Source organism: Asterias amurensis, chromosome 15, assembly GCF_032118995.1.
Source record: "Asterias amurensis chromosome 15, ASM3211899v1".
NCBI lineage: Eukaryota > Metazoa > Echinodermata > Asteroidea > Forcipulatida > Asteriidae > Asterias > Asterias amurensis.
Window position 1 is genome coordinate 6,400,884 of NC_092662.1, and position 26,625 is coordinate 6,427,508.

Here is a 26,625-nt window from a genome sequence, read left to right on the forward strand (position 1 = left end):
CTAATTTCAATCCAAGATGGCGCGGGTTACGGCTTTAAAGTTTAATGTAATAATAATAAAGTTTAATGTAATAATTAAAGTTTAAAAATAATAGTATAGATCTCGTCAAATCTTTTCTGAAGCGCAGAAATTTTTTCTAACAAGAAACTACAGAATTTCAAATAATTAGTACGTATAAAAGGTTTTCAAACTTTATGATTCTGAACGGGTATTAGCAGTATGTTTTTAGCCTTTTTACCTGATAATAGTGAAAAATAAATGAACGTTTTCTTACCAACTTTTTCGATCAAAATCCAACATTCCCTAGTTCCGATAGTTTGTCACCCTCCATCAGATATGACATATGAGTTAGAGCGATAGTAGTCTGAGTACAAGACACACTTTGTGACTGGTGAGGGCGCTATGCAATTTCTTTGATCCAAATAAACATGAACTTTAAAGATTTGTAGAATGCAGACGATGGGATTCCTGTGAATGTAAGAGATGCGAATATCTTCCTTAAACGGCTCGTCCTTGATGCTTGTATTCCAAACACTTCTACCAAAGAATACAATCTTACATCAATCTTCACATTTTACAAGTAAAACTTTGAGTAAATCATTGTTTTCTCGAAACTTGTATGAGAGGAGAATTTTGTTAGTTTCCTCAAACAACTCTCGAGGTCGAAGGAAGATGAGTGTTGGTAATCCATTGTTAGACTCAGTCGAAGATGTAGATATTGATGAGTCGGGAACGTTTAAATACATCCTTGTCAAGGTGTGGCCACTAGATGATGAGAAAACCTTCAAGTATATTGTCAGGGGATATAACTTGGAGTATCATGGTAAGTTTTCTTTATTTTTTGAATAAAGGTTTTTTTGTTTAATATTAAACTACTCCATATATTTTTAATTCGGGCAAAACTTAGTACTTTCAAAGTACACAAATGAATACACATTAAAAACATTCCAAAAACTTAAGTTAAGACAACAGTGGGATGCCCAGGACAGGAGAGCATAACAGTTAAAAATATTTACAAAAAGGCGTACGTCTCCAAACTAGGGAATTAGTTAATTTAGTAATCAGAAAGGAATTTGTCGATATAAAACAATTTGGGTTGAACAAAGACAGCCTTGGAATTGGTAGAGAGCCGGCACTTCAATCTGGAGGTTACAGGTTCAAATCCAGCTCTGTAGAGTGAGACCCAGTGAATGGGGCACTAGATTCCTTTTTTCGAAATTTTGACATTATCGGTCATCTCTAGAGTCTAGTACGTCAGAGAATATCAACATTTCGAAAAAATGAGTACGGCGCCCCAGTTACTGGGTCTAAGCTCTGGTAATTTTTTCTTTGTTTAACCATCAATCCCAAATATATATTTTAATAGATTTTTACTCAGTCTGGTCATTTTTTCTTTGTTACAAATGTGGTTTATTAATTACTTGAAATTTTAATATTATTAGTTTTAAAGGTGATTTATTTTATCTGGAAAAAACTCAATTAAAAACAACCAATTAAAAACCAAATATAAAAATATTTATATAATTCCTATGTGTATGATTAAGTGGAAAGTGTAATGGGTGACTTTTGGGTACTTCTATGACTATGAGGTTCGTTTCGTTCCGCTATCGTTGACGATAGCGGAACGAACCTTTTAGTTCCAGGAGTAACTTTTGGGATGCTAGGCACATAGGTGGCAGCAGACTTTCCAGATATTAAAAATCCATTGTTCTCGGTAATGTGGGCATGCTCAGCAGAACTACGTAAAACAATGGACATTTACCTGGTAATTATGTCATCTGCAAACCTGCAACCTATTGTTCCAAAGTCCCAGGACCATTATTGCTGTACCCATATATTAAAGTTTGTCTAATTCTCTTACTTTCTATTTTATTTCAGCTGATATACAAGAGCAGATAAAGCCAAAGTTTAACAAAATGAAGATTGATTGTTTTTGTGTGGGAGGAGGACGTATCGAACACAACCCTCAAGACAAATCCATATTAGTTTATGGCTATTCAATGGTGAGGCCATAAACTTAAGATTTAAGACATGGACACTATTGGTAATTGTCAAAGACCAGTCTTCTCACTTGGTGTATCTCAACATAAGCATAAAATAAAAAACTTTGGTCGTCGAAGATGCAAGATAATAAGGAGAGATAAAACAATCTTTTTACACAAAGTCAAGTGCTTTCAGATGCTTGATTTTGAGACCTCAAATTCTAAATATGAGGTCTCGAAATCAAATTTAACCAAGTTTTTATGAAAAAAATTATTTTGAGTAATTACCAAAAGTGTCCAGTTCCTTTTACCTTCTAGTTCTAGGGTGTTATGGCCGAGCAGTTTATAGCTTTGAATTCAAGTTTTGGTGGTTAAGTCATTGGAGTGTTGGTTTGAATCCCGGTCACAACACTTGTGTCCGTGAGCAAGATACTTTACTATAATTGCTTCTCTCTCCATCCAAGGGTGGATTACACAAAGAGTTAGGACCAGTCTTATCTCGAGTTAAGACGAGTTACTCGTCCTAACAGTAACCAAGGACTGGCCTGAAGTTTTAGTATCTCTTAGGACTAGTCCATAGTAAGGACTAGTCCTAACGCTTTGTGAAATCGACCTCGGGGGTATAAATGGGTACCTGGTAGAGGTTGATATTGTGTATGAAAAAGCCTTCAGAGCGCCACGACAGCCCGGGGCTGTAGGCCTATACTCACCACGATGCTGAGAAAGATTATTGGCCCAATGACCAGGGCACTTACGAAAAGTGCATTAATACATGTATGTTACTGCAAAACGTGCTATATACAAAAACTTGTTATTTTGACTATTAATCGATATCTTGTTTCTATTTTTCCTGAACAGGGTTACGGACAAGCAAATCACAGCATTACTGTAGAGAAACTTAAGGCAAAGTATCCAGACTATACGAGTATCACATTTAATAATGAGGGATACTGAGAGAGGAAGATTGAAGACGGATCCCTCTGACTTGCCATCGTCATCAAAAGCGCTGTGTGGAAATGAACTTGAAGGAATAGGGCCTAACACCAGCTGTATCCTTGGACTGTATGTTGTTCCGTGGACGCTATTGTGGAACTGTTTGTGATGACTGCTTTCATTGTACGAACCAGAACTGAAGGGGGGAGTATTTTTTTAAAAACTTAAAAATTGACTTGGTAATGAGCATTGGAGAGCTGTTGATAATATAAAACATTGTGGGAAACAACTCCCTCTGATGTAACGTAGTTTTTGAGAAAGAGGTAATTTCTCACTACAATAATAAAAGACTTCTTGCTAGAAGTCTTTTATTCCTATCTGAAAGCACACAAATTCAACCAACAAAACTTGGGTGTTTTTGTCTTTCATCATTTTCTCGCAACTTCGATGACCGATTGAGTCCAAATTTTTACAGGTTTGTTATTTTATGCATATGATGGGATACACCGTGTGAGAAGACGGGTCTTTGACAATTACCAAACGTGTACCTTCCCGTTGACCATTGTTCTAAAGGTTCTTGACAGTGTAATGCTGATACTATGTGTGTAAGCCAATTTATTAGGGGAAAAACAATTAAGGTCACAGTTCTGGGAAATCAGCATAGAGCTTGTGAATCTTTTCTTAAACAATTTGCAATTTTTAAAAAAAGAGCTAAAATGCATGGCACTGATGCTTGGGTTAAATCCATAAAAGACATCGCCAAATATGGTACGAAAATCTGGATAGGTTCTGTATAATTCAGGCAAGTTGTTGCAGGCAACATTTGTATAAACAATACATGACTTGGACCGAAACCAAAGAAGTATTACAAATACATGTATTTCACCCCTTGATTTTGTTGTGTCTGAACTCTTCAAAGAAAATGTTAGTGCCAGCCTTTCCAATAATGTTTGCCAGTTATTTGTATCCCATTGGAAGTCGTACAACAAAATTAACAAATTAAGCAACATTTTTCTAAAAAGTATTTTATTTCCAAAGTAGAAAAGGGCATACAAAAGGTTTACAAAAGCAAAATATACGAGTTAAAGGAACCGTTGCCTTGGATCGGTCGAGTTGGTCTTTGAAAAGCCTTTGTAACCGTTTGTTATAAATTGCATATGGTTAGAAACTCGACCAATCCAAGGCAACGTGTTCCTTTAAAGCTTTTTTTGAGAAAATAGTAACAGGGTAATTTAAGAGTCAAATTGTGGCAAGATTTTGCTTCTCTGCCTTCAGATCAGTAAGACTGGCAGCTTTTTGTGACACTATCCATTGTGACTGAACAAAGCATTTCACTGGAGATTCAAATCTTACTCACATGGCAAATTAAAGCCAAGGTTTTCACTCTTGTTTTTGATTAATTTCTATGTAATATGACAAAACGATTTTTGTCTACAAATTATAAACACACAATTTTTTTATGACACGGCATGTCACATTTACATTCTAAGAGAATTCATGGTTGCCAATTGTGTTTCTCAGTCTTGTTAAAATAACAAAAGTTGCTGGATGACAAAAGTTTTGTATATTGTCTTAAAAATATATACACTTTGGTTTCACAGCATGTCACATCTGATGCATTCATAAGAAGAGAGTTCATGATATGCCAGTTGTGTTGTTGATAGTTTCAATAAAACCAAGACCATTCACAATAAAATACAAAAATAAGTGTGGTACTTTGTCAATAAAGATTGTCTATTATCCTTTAAAGCCATTGGACACTTTCTGAACAGAAAAAAAATTAAAAGTTCACAGATTTACAAATAACTTACAGGGTTTACAGAAGGTAATGGTGAAAGACTTCTCTTGAAATATTATTCCATGAAATGCTTTACTATTTTAGAAAACATTAAAACAATATCAATTCTCGATATCGAGAATTACAGATTTATTTTAAACACATGTCATGACACGGCGAAACGTGCGGAAACAAGGGTGGGTTTTCCCGATATACATGTATATCACAGGTTTGTTATTTTATATATAAGTTGTAATACACGAAGTGTGGGCCTTGGACAATACTGTTTACCGAAAGTGTCCAATGGCTTTAAAGTACATTGCAGTGTGTTCTACACAAATCTCCCACTTTTCATCGTAAATTTTAAAGGAATACGTTGCCTTGGATCGGACGAGTTGGTCTATAAAAAGCGTTTATAACCGTTTTTTAAATAATGCATATGGTTGGAAAGATGTTTTGAAAGTAGAATACAATGATCCACACAAATCTGCCTGGAAATAGCGTGGTTTCCTTTTACTGTGCGTACAAACACGGTCAGCCATTTATGGGAGTCAAAAATCTGACTCCCATAAATGGCTGACTGATTTAGTCGACGAGGTAAAAGGAAAACCGTGCAATTTCGAGGCATGTTTGTGTGGATCATTGAATTCTATTTTTCGGCATCTTTCTACCCATATGCATTTTATAACAAACGGTTACAAATGCTTTCCAAAGACCAACTCGACCGACCCAAGGCAACGTGTTCCTTGGAATTGATTACATTTTTGGTAAATTTACTGGATCCAGCCAGTTTTGTTTTCTTGAGTAATGTCTTAATAACTATCATTTATTTTATCAAAACATAACAATTGTAGAAACCGATCCTGCGTCTAGGGAAGATGACCACTCTCATCCAAAAGGTCTTACAAAAAAATTACAAGATGGCACAGCATCTCCTGCATAACTAGTATAACTCAAAATTGTCATGGCCGAGTGGTTAAGTGCGCCGGATTCAAGCTCTGGTGTTTGATCAGCAGAGTGTAGGTTCGAATCCCAGTCGTGAAACTTGCTTCGTAAAATTGGGGAGGTAGTGCTTTTTGCTCTACCGGCAAGGCTTCGGACTGATGATACCCAAGCCTACATCTGTAAGGACTGTAAACGGGGCGACCCTGTTTCAGCCCTAGGAGTAGGTGGCAACGGCCTCTGGAAGAAAAAAAATTGTAGCCCACACCTTGAAGTGGCCTTCAGGCCTTGTGTGTCTGGCGACGTGCATAAAAAAATATAAATTAAAAAATAAAATAAAAAATGAGCCCAATTTTCAAAGGCTTGTTATTTTAAGGTTGATCACACAAAACACAAACCCTGACTGTGTGTAGCTCGTCAGCTCTAACAATCCTGTTTCATACTTTTAACATTGGTTTACTTGAGAACATTTTTGGCTGGCTGTAATTCCATGCAAGAAGTTCCTATGGGCGAACTCATTCTCAAAGCACAGTGTGCCTCCACCCCGTTGCAGCTGGGAACACTGTCAAAGAACCAAAAAAGAAACAATAGTTCAGTCTCAAAATATCTTGAACAAAAGGACCGTAGCTGATTAAATCCTCCACTAGGCAACAGTGATGTTTACATACATTTGCAAAAGCATTGATATTGAATAGTTGTAATGTTATCGCTTTGATAATGTTTAGATTTGTATATTTGGTTTGGAGTAACACCATGTGTGTATCTACTTGCTGGGTAGATTATGTTTTTTAGAGAACTTGTCTTGATATATATTCTACTACGTAGATTTTTAAAATTGTGAAACTTCTCAGTTCTGAAAAGAAACCTCTGAACAAAGGTATTTGCTATGTGAACCAGTAACACCAGGCTTTAGCCCATACTCTTTCAGAAGTGTTCTGCGTTCATTTACATGCACTATCAATCCTGGCACACAGGACGTACAGCTTAATGTGTATAGTGAGTGTCCTGGCCGAGTGGTTAAGAGAATCAAATTCAAGTTCTGGTGCAGTCACCGGAGTGTGGGTTCGAATCCCGGTCGTGACTCTTGTGTCCTTGAGCAAAATACTTATACTATAATTGCTTCTCTTCATCCAGGGGTACATAAATGGGTACCTGCGAGGATAGAGGTTGATATTGTGTATGAAAAAGCAACAAGCCTCATACAGGCAGCTCAGGGCTGTATACTCCCAAGGGAGCTGAGAAACATTACAGGGATGTTATTGGCCCAATGACCAGGGGACTAATGTAAAGCACATTGATATGGTTATTGTGAAATGCGCTATATAAGAATTTGTTATTTTTATTATTATTATTATTATTATTATTATTATTATTATTATTATTATTATTATTATTATTATTATTATTATTATTATTATTATTATTATTATTATCGTTATTATTATTATTATTATTATTATTATTATTATTATTAATGTGCAAACTGATGGACAAATCAGATAATGGGTAAAGTATCTTTCTCTAGGACACAAGTGCCCTGACCAGCCGTCGATTTCACCAAACTCATCCTAACTTAGGATTAATCTTATTACTAAGGATGAGTTAAGTTCCCTATCTGAAGACGTAGGACACGTTGAACCCATCCTAGGTTAGGACGGGTTAACTAACTCGAGATAGGATTAATCCCAGCGTTTCGTGAAATCGGCCGCAGGACTCGAACCCACAATCTGCTGATCAGAAACATCAGAGCTTGAACCCAGTGCTCTTAACCACTCGGCACCATGACATTTCTACTTACCATTCGATTAATATCCCCGATACAAATCCACTTGGATCCCTCGGAAGCAGTCACAGCCCACTTGGAATGATCCTTCGTCTCGCGGACATATTCTTCCGTACCAAGCATCAAGGAAACAATGTTGATGGCTTTATAAGTCCCATCGCAGGATGAGTTTATTTTACCCCGACCGTCCTGCCAAGTCTCAACGAAAATATCACTCTTGAGGTATGGGGCGAGCCAAGAGGAATAAATGTCTGCAGAGAAACAAAGGAAGAGAGGGTCTTTACAATGTGACTTGTACTAAAACGAAATGGGCTGAACATTTCAGAAAATCACTTTTTCTTTACCCGGTACCAAAAAGAGTGTTACAATTCAGAAAATTTAGAAATAAAGTGTATAGTTATATCTTTCTCAGTTGTATCACTCTTTGAGGTCCTGGGTCAAGAATAAGGGTAAACCCAGTTCATTTTGTCAATCCCTGTCTCTGACTATTTGTCTTTCTACATTTAGTTGCTCAACATCTTATAGGAATATTTGAAGGCTCAAATCTGTTTATAAAAAACACCTTTAATCGAGAAAGAAAACTGGAGAAATCACATGCCTGATTCAAAAGGAACTAAAGTTTGATTTTTCAGTAAGGTCATTTATAAACAGACTACCAGAAGAAAGAGTTTTAAGATCGCTTCGCAGGTCACTGCTTTTGTGTTAAAGACCAGATCATTCCTGGCGTGTTATATTGGAGACTGCTGTGTCCTAAAGAGGACCTCGACCACTCAACTATTTTTTTTTTGTACATCGACGTGATCGGTAGAGATACAGAGTCTGAAATCGTGGACCTTCCAAACATGATGAGGGATAAACACCTCTGGGTGACGTTGTGCATGAAATCTCGGTTGCGACCGCTAAATGATGATGATAATAATGACGACTACCAGTACAGGGGTCGATTCCACAAAGAGTTAGGACTAGTCCAAACTTAACTTAGGACCATTCCTAGGAGATATTGAAACTTCAGTCTAGTCCTAAGTAAAGACAAGTAACTCGATATAAGACTAGTCTTACCTCTGTGTGAAATCCATCCCAGGTTGTTTTAAGACACTGGACACTATTGGTAATTGTCAAAGACCAGTCTTCTCAATTGGTGTATCTCAACATGCATAAAATAACAATCCTGTGAAAATTTAAACTCGATTGGTCGTAGAAGTATAATGAAAGAAAAAACACCCATGTCACATGAAGTTGTATGCATTCAGATGCTTGATTTCGTGACCTCAAATTCTAAATCTAAAGTTTTGAAATCAAATTCGTGAAAATTTACTTCTTTCTCGAAAACTATGCCATTTCAGAGGGAGCCAATTCTCACACCATTTTATACTATCAACCTCTCCCCATTACTTGTTACCAAGTAAGGTTTTATGCTAATAATTATTTTGACTCCTTTAAAGTAATCTTACTTAACTAACCTTCACCATACTTTGTAGATTTGGCAAAACTGGTGAATGACTGTCCGCCACTCGAGGTAAGGGATACACTTCTATTCCAGGGTGGTGAAGATACATGCTTCTTATTAGCAGCACTGACTATGCTAGGGATCTTCTCAACAAGGTCAGATGGTAGGTTGGAGTCGTAGACCCAGGGGTAGTTGTACATCAACTGTTGACCTAAAAGAGAGGGAAAAAGTTGGAGATATTTGTAAAAAAATAAAAAAAGAGTAACTTGTGTGTGTTTGAAGCTTTGCATGGTGTGGATAAAAAGGAGGAAACTATAAATAAACAGTAAACTTGAGGGTTAACCATGTTGAAAGTGTCGTGGCCAAGTGGTTAAAAGCACCGAATTCAAACTCTGGTGTTTCTGATCAGCAGAGTGTGGGTTCCCGTCGAATCCCCTGCCGTGACACTTGTGTCCCTGAGCAAGACACTTAACCATTGCTTCGTCCTTCAAATGGGATGTAAAGCTGTTGATCCCATGTGTTGTGTTACGCATGTAAAAGAAACTGACTGCCCTTATCGAAAAGAGAAGGGGTACGCCCCGGTGTTCCTGGCTGTGGCTGCTGTATGCGACGCAGCACCTTGTAAACTCTTATATAGGTGCTATATATTTGGGTCTCATAATTCATAACTTTCAATAACCTCTCTGTATATACTGAGTACATTGTTGGTAGATACGTGCGCCTTTATAAGACTTTGATACTATTATTATGTGTAAATCTATTTTGTGTACCAAAAGCGTCATGTCACACGAGGCAATTTACATGCAACCAGTTCCAGGCAATCTCCAAGAAGAAAAGGCATTATCATTTGAATATTCACATTATTATTCTTTGGGGAACTGAAGACATTGTTTGAAAAAAAAAATAGTCCTGTGCTACCAAAGTGTTCCATTAGCATGCACTGCAGTTGGTTGCCAGCCTCCAAATTGCCTGTAAAAGTGTCCTCATGTTACAAGGCCCTTTGAATGTGAAACTTTGTACAGTGAGGTCTAAGCTTGGGCGATATCGATACATTTTATTCACGATATATCGCCGACAATATATCGTGATATTCGATATAATCGCGATTAATTAAATTTGACATCGTCAGTCTTCAAACTCCCAGTGAAAGTTGTAGAAGAGACTAGTCTTCTGGTTTTACTCCAAACCTATGGGGTGAAAGATGTCTCAGCTAGGAAATACATCACGATATTGCGATACTTGACCGATATCGCGATATATCGCGGTATATCGCGATATATAGCGATATACCGATATTTCGATTAAAACCAAATCGATCCGATATCGAAATCGTTTCCAAATTAATATCGGTATATTCGATAATATTGTGGTATCGCCCAAGCTTAGTGAGGTCCTGCAGTTGGTTGCCAGCCTCCAAATTGCCTGTAAAAGTTTCCTCATGTTACAAGGCCCTTAGACTGTTCAAATTGTGCGTTTGCCAGACACATTGCATAATGCGCAATGCTGCTGGTGTACTAAGATCGTGCGCAAGTTTTTAGTCACCAAGAGCAACTGTCGTCCAATGATCTACCTCATTTAACCTCAGTTGAGGGCACTGTTTCAAAGTGTGACGTCATATGCAACCGGGGTCTATTAAATGTTTTTAAAAGTGAGCGATTTTGTTTCCACCACAAGTTTAATCAAAATGTATGACTGCTTTGTTGTTTGATTTACCAATTTCCTCAAATTGATCGAAGCCGAACGTTACACACAGGAACGACTGTCCATTTCTTCTTGCACTGTTTGGCCAGTTGTAGCTCAGTGACGAATTTCTAGGGAAACGGGGAGTACTGTGGACGAGCCAGAAGCCGCTGCTTGCATCAAATGCCAAATCACCTGATGGAAAGAAAAGTAAAAAAAAAACAGGGAATTATATTTTCATAAAACATAAAACTATCTCATATGAAATGCAGCAAATAAAACTGTATTAATTGCATTTTAATATTTTATATGTTGCTGTACAATAGGATTGTAAATTTCATGTATTTTTATATACTTGACGAATAAACCATTCAATTCAATTCAACTCAATTATTATTTTGGGTTTTACCCTTACACCGATGTGTTTTAGCAATGTAAACTCAGTACTTTCCTCAATTCTGGCATAAATTACTCGAGTGGGACTTCACACCCCTTTGCAATGCTAGAGCACATGTCTTATACCAACTACATTGTAGACCACCAAGATTACCTGGTAGCCAGAGGCTACTGTTTTGTTATGCTGTACACTTCTATGCTGTGGAAGTTGCTTAAAGACACTGGACACTATTGGTAAGTGTCAAAGACCAGTCTTCTCACTTGGTGTATCTCAACATATGCATAAATTAACAAACCTGTGAAAATTTGAGCTCAATCAGTTGTCAAAGTTGCGAGATAATAATGAAAATAAAAAAACATTGTTACACAAAGTTGTGTGCTTTCAGATGCTTGATTTCGAGACCTCAAATTCTAAATCTGAGGTCTCGAAATCAAATTCATGGAAAATTACTTCTTTCTCGAAAACTACGTTTTTTCAGAGGGAGCCTTTCTCACAATGTTTTATACTATCAACAGCTCTCCATCACATGTTACCAAGTAAGGTTTTATGCTAATTATTTTTTTGAGTAATGACCAATAGTGTCCACTGCCTTTAAAGGTAGCTATTGTTGTAAAAAAGATACAGAGTTTCACTGTGTCTGAAGCAACGTGGATTTACCCAACGTCTGTCTGACAGACATGACAGAGGACGCGAGTTTACTGAATGCTAACAACGGAATTACTTTGCTCACATAGCATGCTAACGAGTTCTAATGACCAATAGTGTCCACTGCCTTAAATGCCACGTGCATTTACAAAACATTGGTTTCAAGTATAAATAGTCATGTTTACCTTTTGTGTGACCATAAATTCTAGCTGTTTTATCACTGTCTGGTAGCTCATCATTGTACATCAAATAGCCGACATCCTGCCAAAATAAATCCCAAAGAAAACAGGTGTTTTCATGATTGGAAATGTGAGTAAACTAAATCACAAAGTTATTGCCATTCATGTTTTTAAAAAAAAATTTGTCTTTTTAAAGGCAGTGGACACATTTGGTTATTACTGAAAATAATTGTTAGCATAAAAACTTACTCAGTAACGAGTAATGGAGAGCTTTTGATAGTATAGAACATTTCGAGAGAGAAGTAATTTTCCACAATTTTGATTTCGAGACCTACGAATTAGATTTTGAGGTTCCGAAATCAAGCATCTGAAAGCACACAACTTCCTGTGACAAGGGTGTTTTTTCTTTCATTATTATCTCGCAACTTTGTTGACCAATCAAGTTCAAATTTTCACACGTTTTTTGGTTTTAAACATAATGTTGAGATACACCAAGTGAGAAGACTGGTCTTTGACAATTACCAAAAGTGTCCAGTGTCTTTTTAAAATATCAAGTTCCAAAACCAGTGGGGATTGTTTTTAAAAGATACACCAAGCTTCTATAATCTGTTTTCTCCCTGAATTTGAATCAATATTTAAACTGCGCTTAAGAAGGATGTCCATTCGATCAGAATGCACGGAAATGACCATTGCTTCCCATTACACTCAGCTGACATCGTTTTCAAGCCATAGAGAGTGATGTGTATTGTAATAATCCGTGTCCTTAGTTTCTATAGACAATAGAGTATCATCATGGGATGTCGTTGCATGTCATCATCGACCCCCTACACTAGTGTCTTAGCGTCGCATCCTTCCCTTGATGTTTAAGCTGATTGAAGTGCCCTCGAGTTAAAGGAAATGTAGACGTACTGTTGATATCTTACAAAAGTCTTGTCACTCCGATTGGGAACCATTTGGTATCCCCATGGGAGAAGAAGCATCCAATCAGGAATTATTGTATATCCCGTTTGGGGTAGTTTGATTGATATCATATATTTATGGGAACCATTGATACCCTCAACAGGCAAAGAATCCATTCGGGGTAATAGTATCCCATTTGGGGTAGTTTTATTGATATCATAATTTAGGTTTCCTGATTGGGAACCATTGATACCCTCAACAGAATAAGAAGCATCTAATCAGGGGTAAGAGTATCCCGTTTGAGGTAGTAGTTTGATTGATATCATATATTTAGGTTTCCTGATTGGGAACCATTGATACATGTACCTTCAACAGAAGAAAGAAACATCCAATCAGGGGCATTAGTATACCCCGATTGGGATAGTTTGATTGATTTCATACACAAAGGTTTTATGATTGGGAACCTTGATTATTGAAGGAGCATCCAGATCAGGGTAAAACATGTAGTATATCCCTGGGGCAGTTAATGTGACAATGGAAGTGATTGGTATGAAAGTAGATTTTGAATCCCGAGGCCCTAAACCTTCACTTTAATTCCTAATTGTGGGAGGGTTGACCATGTCCCTGTAAGCCACTCTCTCAATCAGGGTAATAGTATATCCCGTTTGGGAAAGTTAAAGTGACACTGGGGGGGGGGGGGGGTGATTGGTATGAAAGTAGATTTCAATTCCCGAGGCCCAAAACCTTCACTTTAATTCCTCGTAGTGGGCGGTTGACCATGTCCTTGTAAGCCACTCTCTCAATCAGGGTAATAGTATATATCCCGTTTGGGAAAGTTAAAGTGACACTAGGGGGGGGTGATTGGTATGAAAGTAGATTTCAATTCCCGAGGCCCAAAACCTTCACTTTAATTCCTCGTAGTGGGCGGTTGACCATGTCCCTGTAAGCCACTCTCTCCAATTTATTACTCCCTTCAACTAGTCGCTACTAATCATCCATTGAAGGTTACACACCCACAACTCAGTTTGATGACTCTAGTCGTGACAGATATCAAGCCTATAGCATCAAGGATAGGGCCCCTAATATGTCCCTGGGATGCACATGACGGAAAGGCAAAAACATCACTGCTTTTCTCCTGAAGACGAGCAGAGCACATGAATACTGTTTGAAAAGTCGAGACCAAACCAGCTCTTTTCAGAGCCAACACTCACTCATAAGAGATTTACAAATGGTTGTACCTGCAAGTTTACTATTTATTTATAGTTCCTTCTTGTTTCTCCACACCTTGCAAAGCTTCAAACAATATTTATCACTGCGTTCAATTGATGATATGAGTGTAGTACTCGACAAGAACCAAATCTGAGAAATACAAATTGTAATAATGGCAGCTTTAATCAACTCAACAATTGCAAGTGACTTGATGAGCTGTACATTCTGTGCCTATTTTAGTTACACCCAACGCCAAGTTCTTGCAGCGATTTGGTTTCTGATGTCATTCGTTGGCGTTACTGGAAACAGTTTGGTGATTATCGCTATCCTGTCGTCACCAAAGCTTCAACGCGTCACAAACTATTTTGTGTTTAATCTGAGTGTTGCTGACTTGTTAACGAGCTTGTTTATACCGTTTACTGCAGTGGCTGTATTGAATGAGACAGAGTGGCCACTACCCATGGTATTGTGCTCTATAACGGCGTTCATTCTCCTCACCTGTCTTGGTTGTAGCATCAACAACTTGGCGTGTATCGCTGTTAACCGCTTCGTTCTCATCACCAAGAAACAAGAGACTTATCGAAGACTCTTCAGCAAACGGCGGACAATCCTCGCCATTTTAATCACGTGGCTGATCCCACTCTTCACCACAGTTGTACCAACCAGTATCGGCTACATCCAGCTTGGCTTTGAACCGAAATATTCCTCGTGCAGTTGGGTGCTTGCTCAATCCAGCAACGGCTTTGTTCTTATCCTGTTTGCTACATTCTGCCCAATCCAGTTGTCCGTCATTATCTACTGTTATATCAGAGTGTTCACTCACATTCGCCAGCACGCTAAGAAAGTTGAGCCCTCACTAGGCACCAAAACAGAGACCGTCTCGACAGTCCTTGACACAGTCAGCTCAACCACTACTCGTCCCAAACCACCAGATATCGCATCCTCCTCAACAGCTAAGGAACCGAAACCAAAGCGAAGTAGACTTCAGGTTCAAGTCACGATCAATTTATTTCTCGTGGTATGTGCGTTCATTCTCTGCGTTGTACCGTATGCAGTTACCCTTCTAGTCCCAAGAAGTCGTCAAGTGTTCCCCTTTGCAGCGACCCTCTTCATGGGTAATAGTTGTCTCAATCCGATCATCTATGCCTTTAAACATCCTCAGTTCAAGACAGTGTTCCGCTGCATCCTAACGGGGAAGTTTTCTGAGATACCAAAATGAAAACTTACAGATGCGCACATCCGCAAAACAAAAGTGAAAGAAATAACTCTTGATGGTGAGTCAAAGAGAAAATGGAAGTTTTCTGAATTACCAAAATAAAAACAATAACTGATGAGCACATCCATGAAACAATAATGAAAGAAATAACTCTTGATGGTGAGTCAGAGAGAAAATGGAAGTTTTCTGAGATACCGAAATGAAAACAATTACTGATGCGCACATCCGTGAAACAAAAATGAAAGAAATAATTCTTGATGGCGAGTCAGAGAGAAAATGGAACTCCGCTCCTACTGAAAGTGAAATTACCATTACGTGACAGAAACACTTTTCACACGATCCAGCCTTGATTTCACAAAACACTCAGACTCATTAAGATGAGTTGTTAGAATTTATTTGTACTGTTGACGTTGCACTTTGCATAGCAGTTGACAGTGATACAGAGGCTACATCAATCTTAAAGGCACTGGACACTATTGGTAATTACTCAAAGTAATTTTTAGCATAAAAAATTACTTTGTAACAAGCAATGGAGAGCTGTTGATAGTATAAAACAGTGTGGGAAACGGCTCCCTCTGAAGTAACGTAGTTTTCGAGAAAGAAGTAATTTTCCACGAATTTGATTTCAAGACCTCAATAGATTTTCAGGTCCCGAAATCAAGCATCTGAAAGCACACAAGATCGTGTGACAATGGTATTTTTTCTTCCATAATTATCTTGCATCTTCGACGACCAACATTGAGCTCAAATTTTCATAGGTTTCTATTTTGTGCATATGTTGAGAAGTGAGAAGACTGGTCTTTGACAATTGCCAATAGTGTCCAGTGTCTTAAAAGCTCTTTGTGAAAATGGGCTCAAGAAAATTTATTGGATTTTGAATGAACACCGATTATGCTAGCTCCAATGGTACATCTTGCTTTACCCTACTCCCAGGCAGGGGTGGAAACCGGCTAGTTCTCGGGAGTTGCCAGGGTTAGGCAAATCAATTGTGAAAAGGTCAGCCTAATTTTACAAAACATTTCCTCGGAAGTTCATCTGATGTAAACAAGGCTAGAGAGGAAGTGCCTTGCCCTTTAAGAAGTGAGTTTCACTGTCAGACCTGCTGTTTGTTATCAATTTTTTTTGGTACAATTCCAACCTTGCTGATCACCAATCAATATTGGTCAATACTGACCACTGATATCTTATGGTAAAAACCCTTGACATTGGACAAAGTCCTCTGCTGAAACAACTCAATTATTTCAGCGATCAATCAAGCTCTCAAAACAAGTTTATTAAAAGGTGATTAACAACAAGCTGAATGGCAATGACTAGTAATTAAAAACTCCTACACCGTCATAACAATGAGAAGGTCTCTTCATTTAAAATCTGTAAAGCTTGAGGATCAATATGTCAAGTGGGGCCAAGGTTTTCTGACGGCAATGAAATTTTAATGAAAGCATTAAACAGTGATGGGTGAATGCAATCTGTAGTTAGTTTCATTTGAGATGGAATCGGTGACACGGAGAACACCACTTGATGTCATATTATCATCTTAACTAATTATATTTGACTCTGAACTGACTAGATGCAGGCAAGACAACTGCTTTACTTCAAAGTCAAAGATTGATTTTCCTGGACCCAACCTGACGGAAGAGCTACAAAATGAACTCAGAAATGTTTCACTCTACCAAAAATGGTTGATACTCAAACAAAATTTGTTGACGCACTCCAACATTTGAAGAAATAAGATCAACTATCATCTCAACATTTCAAGATGGCTAATAAGACAGTTGATGCCGATGTTTATGTGAGCTACGCAGAACGTCAAATTCTCGCCACTATCGTCATAACGATCTCATTCCTTGGCGTCACTGGTAATCTGCTGGTTATAGCTGCTGTGATTCTCACTAAGAAACTACACCATACGACAAACATGTTTGTATTGAATCTTAGCATAACTGATCTACTCACTAATATATTCATCCCATTTGGGGCTGTGGCTGTTTTGAGTGAAGTAGAGTTTCCACTCCCCATGATTTTATGCTCTCTCACCGCATTCATCTTCTACGCGTGCTTTGGATGCAGCATAAACAACCTAATGTGTATCGCGATTAACAGATACGTCATGATTATTCACAAGAGGGCGACATACCAGCGTCTCTTCAGTCCGAAACGCACCGTCGTTGCCATCCTTCTGACGTGGCTGATACCGATGTGTTTCTTAATCATCCCAGTCGCGACAGGTTTTATTAAACTTGGATTTGAGCCAGAGTACTCGTCTTGTAGCTGGGTAAAGGCTGAGTCGCAGCCAGGTTTTCACCTAATTCTCTTCGCGGCTTTCTGCCCATTACAGCTCGCTACCATCTTCTTCTGCTACATCAGAATTTTCTATCATATTTCCAGCCATGCCAAGAAAGTCCGTCACTTGGATAGAGCTCCGTCTATATCTGAAATCACCTCAAACGTTCCTGAGCCCCCCGCTAACAGAAAAAACAAACTCCAAGCGGAAGTGACTAAAAATCTCTTTACTGTGGTGTGTACATTTTTCCTTTGTGTAGCACCTTACAGCTTCAGTCTCATTTTGCCCAAAACTGAGCAGTTTATTCCTATTGCTGGTGTCATTTTAACTGGTAACAGTTGCGTTAATCCCTTGATTTACGCCGCTAAACATCCACATTTCAGGACTGTTTTTCGATGCATCATCACCATGAAATGTACAGAAATACCAGAGAGAAGTTCTTTCAAATGTTTCTGTTAAATTATTATCTTGTTCTATATTTTGAGCTGTATTCTACCTTACACACACATGAAACATTGGGTTGTATGTTGTAGATGTTATCTTCGATGTTTGGTTTTTAAATGACATTTTTTTCTGTAAATACAATTTTAATTAATGCAGTCAAACATAAGTGATTAATGGCAGGCTATACTTTTGGTGGTTAACAAAGACCAGTATCCTCACTCTGTGCCGAACACATGACAAACCTGTGAAAATTTTGGCTCAATTGGTTATTGAAATTGCAAGAAAATAATGATAGAAAAAAACACCCTTGTTGCACAAAATTTCAGATTGTGATCACAGATTCTCAGATAAAACATTTGTGTAAAACAATTTACATCTTTCCCTAAAATTACTTGAACTTCTAAGGGTGTTGTTTCTAACTTTGTTTTATAATCAATATAAACCACATGGGAAACTGACTGGGTAAATTTTAAAAATGATTTTTGGGGTTAGGCCCGAGCTGAGTTATCACATGGTAACGACCCTGTTGGTTTTAAACGGCCGTTTAAGAACTCGTCGCCAACTAGTGCTGGGCGAATAGTGAATTTTTGTTATTCGGGTACCGCTGGCCAACTATCCGAAATTAACCGGTTAATTTCGGATAGTTGGCCAGCGGTACCCGAATAACAAAAATTCACTATTCGCCCAGCACTAGTTGGCGACGAGTTCTTAAACGGCCGTTTAAAACCAACAGGGTCGTTACCATGTGATAACTCAGCTCGGGCCTAACCACAAAAATCATTTTTAAAATTTACCCAGTCAGTTTCCCATGTGGTTTATATTGATTATAAAACAAAGTTAGAAACAACACCCTTAGAAGTTCAAGTAATTTTAGGGAAAGATGTAAATTGTTTTACACAAATGTTTTATTCAAATAGTTTTTTCGCCGCTAGAGGGCGCTGTTGCTCTGAGCTCTTATGGGCGGATTGATATTAGTTTTAGTCAGTGTCACTCGGTTCATTCATGAAAATGACCGGATCTAATTTAAAGATGGCGATTTGCTTTTTCTTGTGATCGTGTTTGACTCTACGTGAAGGAAAACTTTTGTAATCTTTGAACAAATTACTACAGAAATGTCATTGTTTTGACTCTTCCTGGAGGTGAGCATAGTTAAATACTTAATTTATGCTGTTTTATGCTGTCTTAGTAGAAGTTTCATAAGGATTCAGACAAAACATTCCTATCAGTTGTTGCCCGACGTCCGCGGATATTCGGATATTACAGAATATCCGGTTACCTGGTTGTAATTACAGAACTATCCGGTTTATAAATAGCTATTTGCGCCCTTTGCGGATATCCGGTTAAGAAAAAAAAGGCATTCGCGGTTACGGATAGGAAAACCTATTCGCCATTAACCGGATATTCGAATAATTCGCCCAGGCCTATCGCCAACTCATTTTTTCTTTTATATGGTCGTTAATTATGAAGTAATTATCAAAGGTACTACCTTTCCTCGTAGTGTATTTCAAGGCATCTTCAGAACATTGTACAATGTACTGATTTGTAGATGAATTCTTTGTTCAACCTCAAAACTCGTTTAAAAATTTACCCAGTCAGTTTCCCTTGTGGTTTATATTGATATCTGAAACAAAAAGTCGCATCCCCTTAAGGGGATCCCCTGGCTGCCGCTTCCCAGGTTGTATCGTAATTTGGGTGTGATCCCTGGCTACACGGCAGTTAACGGTTGTATGGCTTCTGACTGGCACCCCCGAACAAAGGTATTGACAAAATACGGACACCGCCAATACAGGGCTAGATAGCTCAGTTGGTAGAGGGCCGGCATGTTAATCCGGAGGTCGTTGGTTCGAATCCCACTCCAGTCAAATCTTTGTTCAACCTCAGAAATTTATGAAAGATTGACTTAATTCTTACCTTACTGCCATCGTTGTAGTATATCTGTTGTAAGGTGTGTGCAATGGCATGATTGGTGGCATTCAACCAAATATTGGATAGTTTTAGTTTCGTCTGACGGACATCCATGTACATATACCCATAGCCCTCCTGTACTTGTTTTATGTTACTAGATGAGTTAATTGGAAGTTTGTACACAATAAACCTAGACAGGAAATATTGAAACAAAGTATACGAGCAATTTATTTTGTGTTATAATTATTTCGGATATAAAAACACTACCTAGGAAAGGTGTAGGCGTACACGTGCAACAGGGCCCAATTTCATAGAGCTGCTGAGCACAAAAAATTGATTAGCATGAAATTACCAACCAGAATTCAAAGTGATTTTCAGGATTTGCAAACCACAGCTGAATACCAGTAACAAGAAATATGCAACAAACGGAAATTTGGTTGGTAATCCTGTCTTTATCAAGGAAGAAATTTCATGCTTAGCAAAAACAAATCTGCTTAAATCAACTCTATGAAATTGGGCCTAGGTCTGTTTTTTTGTCTTTGAGAAGGCTAAAGCCATTTTCACTTTTTTAAGGGTACCTAAATTTGGAAAAGTCTTTGGACAACCCCTCCCCCCCTCCAAATGGTTCAAGCCACGCAGGGTCTAATTTCACCCTGCTTCCAAATGATGCTCAGCACAACAACATTGTGCTTATCAGAATAAAGTTACCAGACAGAGTCTCATGATCCATACAGGTATGTTTTCCTGCTATATTCTGTTTAGCTTAAAAATAGAAACATTTTCTGCTCAGCTGTCAAAGATAATGGGTGTGTTCGATTAGCTTCCTCGGGTCGACCCTGGTCTGCCCCGGTACGTTCGGATAGCTTTTATGTCATTCCTGGGGCTCACCCGGGTCAGCCCCAAGTACCCTGCTTGTGGAACGGGACAGCCCCAAGTGCCCTGGGGGTGGAACGGGTCACTTGGGGCTGCCAAGGTGCATGACATCACCACAAGAGGGTGAGTGATCGTTCGATTAGCTCTTGTCAGGGGCTCACCGGAATGAGCACCTTAGGGTCGACACAGGAAAGCTAATTGAATGCACCCTATAGATGTTAAACAAAAAATAATAATAATAATAATTTAATGTTTCCCCTAAAGATGTTTGAGTGAAATATATGTGCTTACCAATCGACAGGTTTTCCTTCTTCATCTAGACACGTGACGGCAGCATCACACTGCAGCATCGTAACTGCAGCAGCAATAACCCAAAGTACAGCACCATCATGTAGACTATACATGCTGGAGACTGTAGTTGTCAAAGTCAAATAGAATCAGCCAAAACACTGATGTCACAGTAACACTTAGTTTGCAAAAAGACTCGCAAACTTTTGTTGTTTACCTTGACTGGCGTACTCTGAAAGAAATAAAAACAAACACCAGTTAACCCTGTAGTCCCTGCACCGCCCGAGTTTGCTGAAAACTAATATATATCAAGATTCTTGCAGTTAATTACTGGAATCGTAGTCCAAATTTTAAAAGATAGCCACAGCTTAACTTTATGCACAATTTGAACCTTGATATTTGTATAAAAGTACAAGTTCGCATGAGAACAATAAATGTCTCTCGTTAAACGGCTACGGTAATTTTTATGGCGAATAATATTTGTTTGTAAGGATAAAATGGACACAATAGCTTTTCAAGGCTTTTATCTGACTCAATTATTATACTGATTAAATGCGAAGGCGTGAGTTTTCGACAATATTATCAAGAATGATGAATAAATACAGTTTCTTTGTGTTTACTCATGAGCGTTTTGTTGGGGTAAGAGCTAAATTATTTCATCATCATTAGCTTCATTAGCTTTAAAATAATGACTATCGAGGATTCTTTTGACGTTCCTTTTTTTCTACAAACACAAGCTAGCAAGGTTTCCTCCTACAAAATACAGTATATCGATAGGCGGCTGGGCGGTCCAGTGGCTAAATGGTTAAAGAGATCATGTTTAATTTGCATCAGGGATAAAGAATACCCAAGTAACATGCCTACGTGTTTTTTTTTCACAAGACTCGGGAAAGTACTTGAGTATACAGTGCTAACACACATCGGTGTATGGGTAAACGGTGGGATTCGAACCCATGACTCTTGCAATTCTAAAGCAGTGTCTTACCAACTAGACTACCGAGGTAGTCTAGAATTGCAAGGGTTGTGGGTTCGAATCCAACCTGAGTAACATGCCTAAAGGTGATTTTTTTTTTTCACAGGACTCGGGGAAAGTACTGAGTATACAGTGCTAACACACATCGGTGTATGGGTAAAAACCAAAATTAAATACTGGTAATCAAATTATAGACAGAGTAAATGAAGCCCATTCTGCCACTTTCTCAATCATAAACAAATAAATACAAAGTTGTATTTTCACTTGCTAGCCCCTAGTCCACTCTGCAATTATCAATATGATGTGGCAAGCAGATTTTTACACTGATTTACTGACTGACCCTGCCTTTTTTTAAAGTCAAAATTGGGAAATGCTCTGTCAAACTCACTGTCAGTGTCACACCATCACAAAAAAAAGAAATTTAATTTATGATTGAATCTGCAAGTTTACTAATTTATTTATAGTATTTCTCGCTGTCTCGTGTTTAGTATTTATTTTAACTGTGTCTTTCCTCTTTCAGTTTTATTTTTGTTTACCCAACCACTGGTTGAACCAGGAAATAATTGTCTACTTACACGTTGGGGCATATCAGTACAGGCCTGATACTTCACGGAGGCAACGAAGGCAGTTTGCCTCCATGCTCCCTGGTCATTGCCTTGATGCCCTTGATATAATTAAATAGAAATTTACAATTTCCTCATAGGGTACCCTTTATCAAAGAGAAAATGCCTTGGTGCCCTTGCCCTTTCAAAAACGAAGCATACAAGCCTGTCAGTAGAATACTAATGGCCAGACCAAATAACTGGGGCGCTGTACTCCTTTTCTTTAAAACTTGTCATTATTGGTCGTACTAGTGCCCCGCATATGGGTCTACTGTAGACCCAGTAACTGGGGCGCTGGTACCCCTTTTTTTCAAAAATTTGTCATTACCACCAATAATGACAATTTTTTTGAAAAAAAGTCTGTATACTGTGCAGCGCCCCAGGGGAGGGGGCATGGGACATGGAGTAAGTCATGATCATGGAGGCACGGTATGTCCCTCCAGTTGATGTACAAACCCTACCGTCTGTACCAGGTGCCCCCAGACCGAGTTGACTTCAGACTGATGAGATGACTCAGTTAAGGAGGCCCAAAATATTCGACCCCTATAAAGGCTCACAGGGGAGCATTAGTTTCTAGAAGTAGTTAAAGTTGGTAGCTAGACCCAGTATAACTGGGGGTATGGCCATGGGGCGCTGTACTTCTAGAAACTATAATAAGGCTCCCCCGTGAGCCTTATAATAGGGGTCTAATATTTTGGGCATGCCTCCTTAGCGCTATACGTTTTTAAAACCGGCGTTGATAGATGAAAGTTTCACGATCGTTGGCCACCAATAACTCAAGTTTCCTGTGTACTAGACAACTAAAACTTTCCACACACACTCAATATATCACATATATCGGGGTGTCCCTAAAATCGTGGCAAATCTTTTACCTCTCAGTAAACAGTACGTAGATAAAAATTGTGTGGTTTTATTTGCCAAGCAAAGAGTCTCCTCTCCCTTGACCAAAACTTAGAAACATGTAAGGCTCCACTGGTTATTTGCACTGTAAAGGCAAAAAGTTTGGCATTTTAGGCATTTCTACAAGGTACAAAAATATGTCATAATGTTGAGGCCATATAAAAATATTTGCCCGCCGAAAAAGTTTCATCAAACACTATTTCAATTCACAATTCATGATGATCAAATCATGTGACTGAATATTTTGCTGAGCATTCTGGGGGAAAAAATACAGAGGCTAAAAGAACCCATGTGCCTGATATCATTTTCTAATATTTTTGAGGATTTTTATTTGTTAACCCTCATATCAATATAATAATTATATTAAAATTTAAACATTGGGGCTTGTTGATTCAATTATCACTGTTTGTTTATACGCTTTATTATAAATATTAATTTAAAAAATAAAAAATAAAAAATTAAAATCAGATTTGAAAGCCAGTAATTATTCACACTTTTTATCAATTTTTAACTTATTTTTCATTTTTTGCAAGTTATCATGGTAATTTTTAAAATTTAATAAACAAATATTTTGAATAAAATGAAGACAACTGCTGGCTATAGAGTCATACACAGAGTCTCAAAGAACACTTGTAATCACTGCAGATGTTTCTTCCATGTATGGCTTCACCGGGAAACGATACTTTCTCGTTTGCCGTGAAAACAGGAAAAACTCAAAACAAATGGGGCCAGTTGAAGTCATCGAAGATCGGTGTGTGGTATTTCAATGTCCATCAAGTTTTAATATATTATATGTTTGCATATTTCATATTAACAAATGAAGATAATTAGGGCGTCGGTTGATATATGCATCATTATTTTTTTCCCAATTCAAAGAATAAGGCATAATACCGTGAAAACTGGTAAGAGGAGGATACATTTATATCATACATAATGCTTGCAATGCATTGCTTTTTTGTTGAGTGATATAAAAAAACATCTTCAAAAAATGCAAGTTTTAGTATTATAATTAATCTACTTTTTGGAAATCCTATAGTTGCAATAACGTAACCCTCCTACTCCGTCGGCAGGAGGGTTACGTTATCGCAACTAGAAATCCTACTACTTATATATTATCTAGACTCAAATTTAAAGATACTTACCGAGATTCTTCTAAGCGGGAACAATAAAGCAAGAAGTTTAGTGCATTGATGATGTGCTGTCAAAAGGGCATGTGACCTCTCTGTCAAGCATGCCGATCAAACAACCCCAAACAACAACAAGCGAACAACAATGACCGGAAATCCCCCAGGGCGCCCTCAATGACCGACTGGTTGAACTTGTTGGAGTAAAATTTAATTACACACAAGATGGCGCTTTCCACAGTTCTCCATGCTGTCGACTCGCCTGTCAAAATACTTCTGAAATGAATTGATAGCATACTCTGTTTTTCTTGGTCCTGTTTGTAGCATAGTTTTTCCTTGCATTGGTTAATAATCTGTCAATTGTTTTAGACAGGTAAGGATATAGTTTGACCTTAAAAAATAAAAATGAATGCCGGAGCGGAGGCGGAGCTGAACAAATAATCACACACACATTTTTTATGGTGACATCACATTATTTTTTATAACAGTTGAGTTTTACATACACAAAATCACACAATAACAAACGGTTCCTCTGGAAATAAATGTTCAACTGATGACATTCTCTCGTTGAACTCTAGAAATTCAAGATGTCTAGCAAGTCTAGTGAGGCTGCGGGGGGAGCAGCACGTAGTGAGGAGGAAGAAACGAAAAGGCAAGTGAAGTATTATTATTAATGCTGGACAACAAAGTTGTCTTCTTTGGTCGTTTGTAATTTTCTTGGGCATTTTAAATCTGTTTTTCTTAAATTGTTTTTTCCTTAACTTGGTCTGTATTTGCTAAATATTTTTAACCTCTGTGAAGCGCCTCGGGAACCTTTGGGGTTAAGAGCGCTATATTTATATAAAAGCCGTTATTCTATTTTTATATTTTTTAAATTAAAGCAAGTCAAAATAGCAGTGTCCATTTTGTAACTTTCCTGGTGCCACCACCTTTTCACTCATTTTTACAAAAAGGGATATCCCATTGAGGTTACTATTATTTTATATCAAATGAAATAGTGGTGGCGCCATACGGAAACTTTTCTGGTGGGTTCTAATCCCAGCTTAGCACTGATTTCACAATGACTCACAATGAATCCCACCCGAGCCGAGTAATATGCCTGTGAATTTTTTTCTTCACATGACTCGGGGAAAGTACTGAGCATACAGTGCTAACAGTAACACACATCGGTGTTTGGGTAAAAATCAAAATTAATATTCTTTATCCCGATCCAAATTTATTATTTATTTGTTGCGGTACCCACTGCCAAAACATGGATTCGAACTGTCTCTAGCTACCGGGCAATCTCGGTAGTCTAGTTGGTAAAACACTGCTCTAGAATTGCAAGGGTCATGGGTTTGAATCCCACTTGAGTAATATGCCTGTGATATTTTCTCACTGGACTCGGGGGAAAGTACTGAGTATACAGTGCTCACACACATCGGTGTATATGGGTAAAAACCAAAACTTATATTCTTCATTTCTCTGATTTAAACAGGAGAGCTATGCTGGAAGAGCAAGTTCAGATGCGATTAGCGATTGACAACAAGGCTTTGCAGATTGTAGAAAGACTTCTTGATAATCCAATCACCGAGGATTTCCTTGTGGATTGTGTAAGTGTAAATCAAATAATAATAACAAAATTAAGAGGATGGTGGTGTGTACATTGATATACCTCCCTCTTGTGACAACACCAGGTTGCAATGCATCATGGCTTATGAGCAGCTCAGTTAGCCGTAGCCTGAACGTCTGACATCATTCTTCGAGGCTCATGCATAACGCCAGAAACCTGCCTCCAAAACCGGCGTGTAGATTGACCTTGGACCTCAGTCATTTCACGTAGAGATACGCAGTCAAATTCTATTGCAGACGTGACAGTAATGTGCTGCTTGGGCATAATGGGTCCAATATCATTGTATCCAATGGAATCACTGGATCTAGCGGCAGGGACCTATCTTTAGGGCCCAGTCTAAGTTAGCCTAAGACTAGGCCCTGTCTTTATCCGCAAGGAGCGGATAAAGACAGGTACCTGCTACTCAGATCCAGTGATTCCATTGGATACAATGATATCATTGGATAAACGTGCAGTGACATGAGCTTTCCATAAATGCCCAAACAGTACACTCTCCTATCATATCCGCCATAGACTTTGGCTGCGCATTTCTC

The 26,625-nt window shown here is 38.2% G+C and overlaps 5 protein-coding genes across 8 annotated transcripts in view; 4 read left to right on the forward strand and 1 right to left on the reverse strand.

The window, feature by feature from the left end:
- The first annotated feature begins 339 nt into the window (after nucleotides 1–339).
- On the forward strand, nucleotides 340–5,250 carry LOC139948442 (14 kDa phosphohistidine phosphatase-like). The gene is made up of 3 exons (XM_071946589.1): nucleotides 340–823; nucleotides 1,879–2,003; nucleotides 2,841–5,250. The coding sequence occupies exons 1-3, from the start codon at nucleotides 484–486 to the stop codon at nucleotides 2,934–2,936; spliced, it is 561 nt and encodes a 186-aa protein (XP_071802690.1). The 5' UTR covers nucleotides 340–483; the 3' UTR covers nucleotides 2,937–5,250.
- A 103-nt stretch (nucleotides 5,251–5,353) lies between these two features.
- Nucleotides 5,354–24,629, reverse strand: LOC139948090 (plancitoxin-1-like). The gene is made up of 8 exons (XM_071946120.1): nucleotides 24,499–24,629; nucleotides 20,885–21,113; nucleotides 19,727–19,910; nucleotides 11,772–11,847; nucleotides 10,578–10,739; nucleotides 8,878–9,075; nucleotides 7,433–7,668; nucleotides 5,354–6,196 (listed from the first exon to the last, which is right to left on the reverse strand). Exons 2-8 carry the CDS (start codon nucleotides 20,995–20,997, stop codon nucleotides 6,080–6,082), a joined length of 1,086 nt encoding a protein of 361 aa, XP_071802221.1. The 5' UTR covers nucleotides 20,998–21,113; nucleotides 24,499–24,629; the 3' UTR covers nucleotides 5,354–6,079.
- On the forward strand, nucleotides 14,047–15,093 carry LOC139948356 (alpha-1A adrenergic receptor-like). The gene has a single exon (XM_071946498.1). The coding sequence runs from the start codon at nucleotides 14,047–14,049 to the stop codon at nucleotides 15,091–15,093; it is 1,047 nt and encodes a 348-aa protein (XP_071802599.1).
- LOC139948387 (melatonin receptor type 1A-like) lies at nucleotides 16,680–18,084 on the forward strand. Its single transcript, XM_071946529.1, has one exon. The coding sequence runs from the start codon at nucleotides 16,847–16,849 to the stop codon at nucleotides 17,828–17,830; it is 984 nt and encodes a 327-aa protein (XP_071802630.1). The 5' UTR covers nucleotides 16,680–16,846; the 3' UTR covers nucleotides 17,831–18,084.
- Nucleotides 24,630–24,712: 83 nt separating the features above from the next.
- LOC139947987 (putative RNA polymerase II subunit B1 CTD phosphatase RPAP2) overlaps nucleotides 24,713–26,625 on the forward strand; it is a 97,949-nt gene continuing 96,036 nt past the window's right edge. For all 4 annotated transcript variants that reach the window (XR_011787401.1, XR_011787400.1, XM_071945928.1 and 1 more), the window contains exons 1-3: nucleotides 24,713–24,853; nucleotides 25,059–25,132; nucleotides 25,958–26,072. Coding sequence is in view for 2 of the 4 variants with exons in the window: in XM_071945928.1 (XP_071802029.1) it covers nucleotides 25,068–25,132; nucleotides 25,958–26,072 (180 nt within the window). In the remaining 2 variants the exon portion in view is untranslated. The remainder of the gene's footprint in view (nucleotides 24,854–25,058; nucleotides 25,133–25,957; nucleotides 26,073–26,625) is intronic.

Bases quoted from the DNA above. Each gene is read 5' to 3' on its own strand.
- LOC139948387 (XM_071946529.1), top strand. From the start codon at position 16,847: ATGGCTAATAAGACAGTTGATGCCGATGTTTATGTGAGCTACGCAGAA.
- LOC139948442 (XM_071946589.1), top strand. From the start codon at position 484: ATGCGAATATCTTCCTTAAACGGCTCGTCCTTGATGCTTGTATTCCAA. The intron at 824-1,878 runs GTAAGTTTTCTT...ATTTTATTTCAG, and splicing joins ATATAACTTGGAGTATCATG to CTGATATACAAGAGCAGATA. The intron at 2,004-2,840 runs GTGAGGCCATAA...TTTCCTGAACAG, and splicing joins TAGTTTATGGCTATTCAATG to GGTTACGGACAAGCAAATCA.
- LOC139948356 (XM_071946498.1), top strand. From the start codon at position 14,047: ATGGCAGCTTTAATCAACTCAACAATTGCAAGTGACTTGATGAGCTGT.
- LOC139948090 (XM_071946120.1), bottom strand. From the start codon at position 20,997: ATGTATAGTCTACATGATGGTGCTGTACTTTGGGTTATTGCTGCTGCA. The intron at 10,740-11,771 runs GTAAACATGACT...TCTTTCCATCAG, and splicing joins AATTTATGGTCACACAAAAG to GTGATTTGGCATTTGATGCA. The intron at 6,197-7,432 runs GTAAGTAGAAAT...GTTCTTTGACAG, and splicing joins TCGGGGATATTAATCGAATG to TGTTCCCAGCTGCAACGGGG.